This window comes from Pinus tabuliformis, chromosome 8 (genome assembly GCF_031772625.1).
Source record: "Pinus tabuliformis cultivar Carrire ecotype Pingquan chromosome 8, CPIR1, whole genome shotgun sequence".
Lineage (NCBI taxonomy): Eukaryota > Viridiplantae > Streptophyta > Pinopsida > Pinales > Pinaceae > Pinus > Pinus tabuliformis.
In genome coordinates this window covers 589052597-589055616 of record NC_142294.1, presented here as the reverse complement: position 1 = coordinate 589055616, position 3020 = coordinate 589052597, and the positions used below count along the sequence as shown (strand labels likewise).

Below are 3020 nucleotides of genomic sequence, written 5' to 3'. Positions count from 1 at the left end.
TAATTGGTTTAACAGAGACGGACCATGTAACATAAGCCGCAAAGGCATGTCTGGAATTTCAGGAATGTCACCCTCACCCTCCAGCACCATTCGAGGTCTGGATGCCACCATAACATGTGCGCACAGAATACCGATTGAAACAACTCTCTTCATCATGCTCTCCGCCCCGCTTTGCCGGATTCTCTCGTCTATTATTTCACTGGTTCTGCCTTCTTTCACTAGCGTCCATGCCCAATCCGTGATGAGATAATGAGGTTCCGAATACGAAGTAGCTCCCAGAGCTTTTCGGTGCCAAGAAATAATGTGTTCAGCGGCTCCCCTTAAAAAAAAACAAACATGAACCAGGAGCCAAAAAGCTGCCTTCTAACAAAATAAAATATGGACTGAACGAAATTACAAATTCAAAATTCAAATTTGATTTCCTTTAGCGCCTTTAATAAATTCAAAATAAAACGGAATTTGGAAAACGTTGGTAGATGAGGAAGCCAACGGAGGTTGCAGGAGGAGACGTGACAGGTCTGGCAGTGGTCGCAGATACATTGAATGCTAGAGCTTGCCGGAGGTAGGGTGATCGAGTTGCCGGAATATGCATGGATATGTATGGCTTTCATGGATATGTAGCATGCCTTAGGAGTCACGAATGTCCTGTCACAGGTACTTAGCGCTCATTTATGTTTCTATAGGATTGGAAATAGGAACTGCCTCGGAAAACATGGTGTGTCATGCAGCGCGTCACATCTCAGATGCGCCTCCAGATGCTATGCATGGTTTGAGGTTTTTATGTATGGTTAGCATGGCATGCGGTCCTGTTAGATATGGTCTTACAGATATGGTCTTAGAGACATTAAATACCCGGATTTATTGGTTGCCAACCCTACGGGTCACTTAGTTCTCACACCCGACCCCACCCCAGGCTCTAGAACGCCGGCCTTCTAGAAATTAGATTTTTCCACACGAGAACTTTCAGCGTGTCAACATCAATCGTAATACACCAACTCCGGCCAAACCAAAGCCGCAGAAAGAGGAATCCCTGGTAGAGCTACAATCAGTGTTATAAATATACCTACGATTTCTATTATCTTTCCCACTGATTCATCTGAATCGCTGAACTTTTGTCTTGCCTGGATCATGCATACATACAAGAGAGCACTTTTTCGCTAATATCTACCTCTGAATTTTCGGAGGGATTTGGGTTTCACCAATTCAATTTGTTAAGCCGACGGAACCGCCTACATCTGTTGGAGGGAGCACTCTGGATTAGCTGCTCTGTTACGATTGCAGATCAGGAATAAGAATACATCGATCCGCCCATACTACTTCACGTATTCTTATAGATGGCGCTGTCAGAGACTCCCCCGCTTTCAGAACAAAAGATGCAGCCTCTTTTTCATTATTTTGGTTGTGTGAAAAGCACGCTTGAGCGTCTAGCAGTGCCTATATTGAATGGTGTGACCGCTTTTTCTGAATTAAACCCAGCGTTGGCATCGATAGCAATCTACGTGTTTTGCACGGGCATGGGATGCACGATGTGTATTGTGATGGGTTTCTTGGATTTGGTGGCAGATACACAAAACTTGAAAGCAGTTATGGGAGGGTTACATAGGCAAATTCTCTTCCCATTGGAGCAGTTCAACGGGCTACTTGCCCTGCTTTTTGGATTCTGCACGCTGCTGGGTATGCTAACTATTAATGTTAACCACAGCCGCTCCAGAATCCGCGGATACAAGATACGTAAGCCGTCTCGCCGCTGTAAAATGATCAAAGCGCTGCCCAAAACGAGGTATGGAAGGCTAAGGAAGATGTCAGATTTTGATGATGGAAACAGGAATGATCCGTCCTCATCGTCGTGTGCTATCTGTTTGGGGTGTATTGAGCAGGAGGATGGGGTCCGCATTCTTCCCAACTGCAAACATTATTTCCATATTTCCTGCATTGATCGTTGGCTTCTCTTGTGCCCCACCAAGTCTTCGTGTCCTCTTTGCAGAGCCAGCGTTATTGGCAAATGATATTCAGTAATTGGAAGCACAAGAAACACATGACTAGTTCAAAATCTCCGGCTGGAGTCATTTTCTCGGCGGTTTTGGGTGATTGATTTTCTTTTAATACTCCATGGACATTTTTCCCAGGCTTATTGTTCTGGGAAATGATTGTGTGTAAAATATTAACTTTTGTTTGAAATAAATAGAAATTGTAATGATTTGACGTACCCTTAAACTGTCTCACACGGACGGTTCTGAAAAGGCAAATGGTGAGAAATGCAAACGTAGATGATACAGAACATTTTAAATCTACAAACACTCGCACATTTATTACCTCAGGTCTAACCGTATAACATACTCTTAAAAAATTGCAATCTCATTTCATCATAAGAAATCGATCAACGAACTCAAGATCACAAGAAGAAGCTGGCAAATTAAGGATATTTGGTCTAATTTTCCAGTGGGGCTATTTGATGGAGCGTTTTTTTAAAGACGTAGCAAGGGTGTTATAGTTATTAAGCGTGCACTCTCTCTGTATTTTTTGCTAGTCGAGCGGAGTTGGATCAAATAATAGAAGCGGAGCTCTTGGCTTTGTGGCGAGTATTTTTTGGTGCAAGTGGATTGAATTATAGATGGATATTTTGGTACACTCAAAAGTCATCTAGAAGGATCAGATTGTTATCTTATTTTTTAAGAGGATTACTTTCTCTCACATTTATAAATAACCAAATCAGATTGATGATCTTATTTTTCAACAGATCACTTTCTTCTATAGAATAAAATCAAGTAGTAGATAGGTTGTCAAAGGAAGGATGCTTGATGGAACTAGGAAAATCAATTTTAATGAGTTTAAAAATGGCTTTTCTCAGGCTTGGTGTCATTAGATATGATTGATTATTTATTTTATTTTTTTGGTTTTTGGTAATCACATATATTTTTGGCTTTTGATAATCGTATAGGTGAAAAAATGTCTTCCGCTTGGTGTCATTAGATATGATGGATTCCTTATTTTTCCTTTTTTTGGTTTTTGATAATCATATT

The 3020-nt window shown here is 41.2% G+C and overlaps 1 protein-coding gene across 1 annotated transcript; it reads left to right on the top strand.

Annotated features, from left to right (window-relative positions):
* Positions 1-1101: 1101 nt before the first annotated feature.
* On the top strand, positions 1102-2680 carry LOC149236828 (uncharacterized). The gene has a single exon (XM_089461629.1). The coding sequence runs from the start codon at positions 1335-1337 to the stop codon at positions 2004-2006; it is 672 nt and encodes a 223-aa protein (XP_089317755.1). The 5' UTR covers positions 1102-1334; the 3' UTR covers positions 2007-2680.
* The last annotated feature ends 340 nt before the right edge of the window (positions 2681-3020 follow it).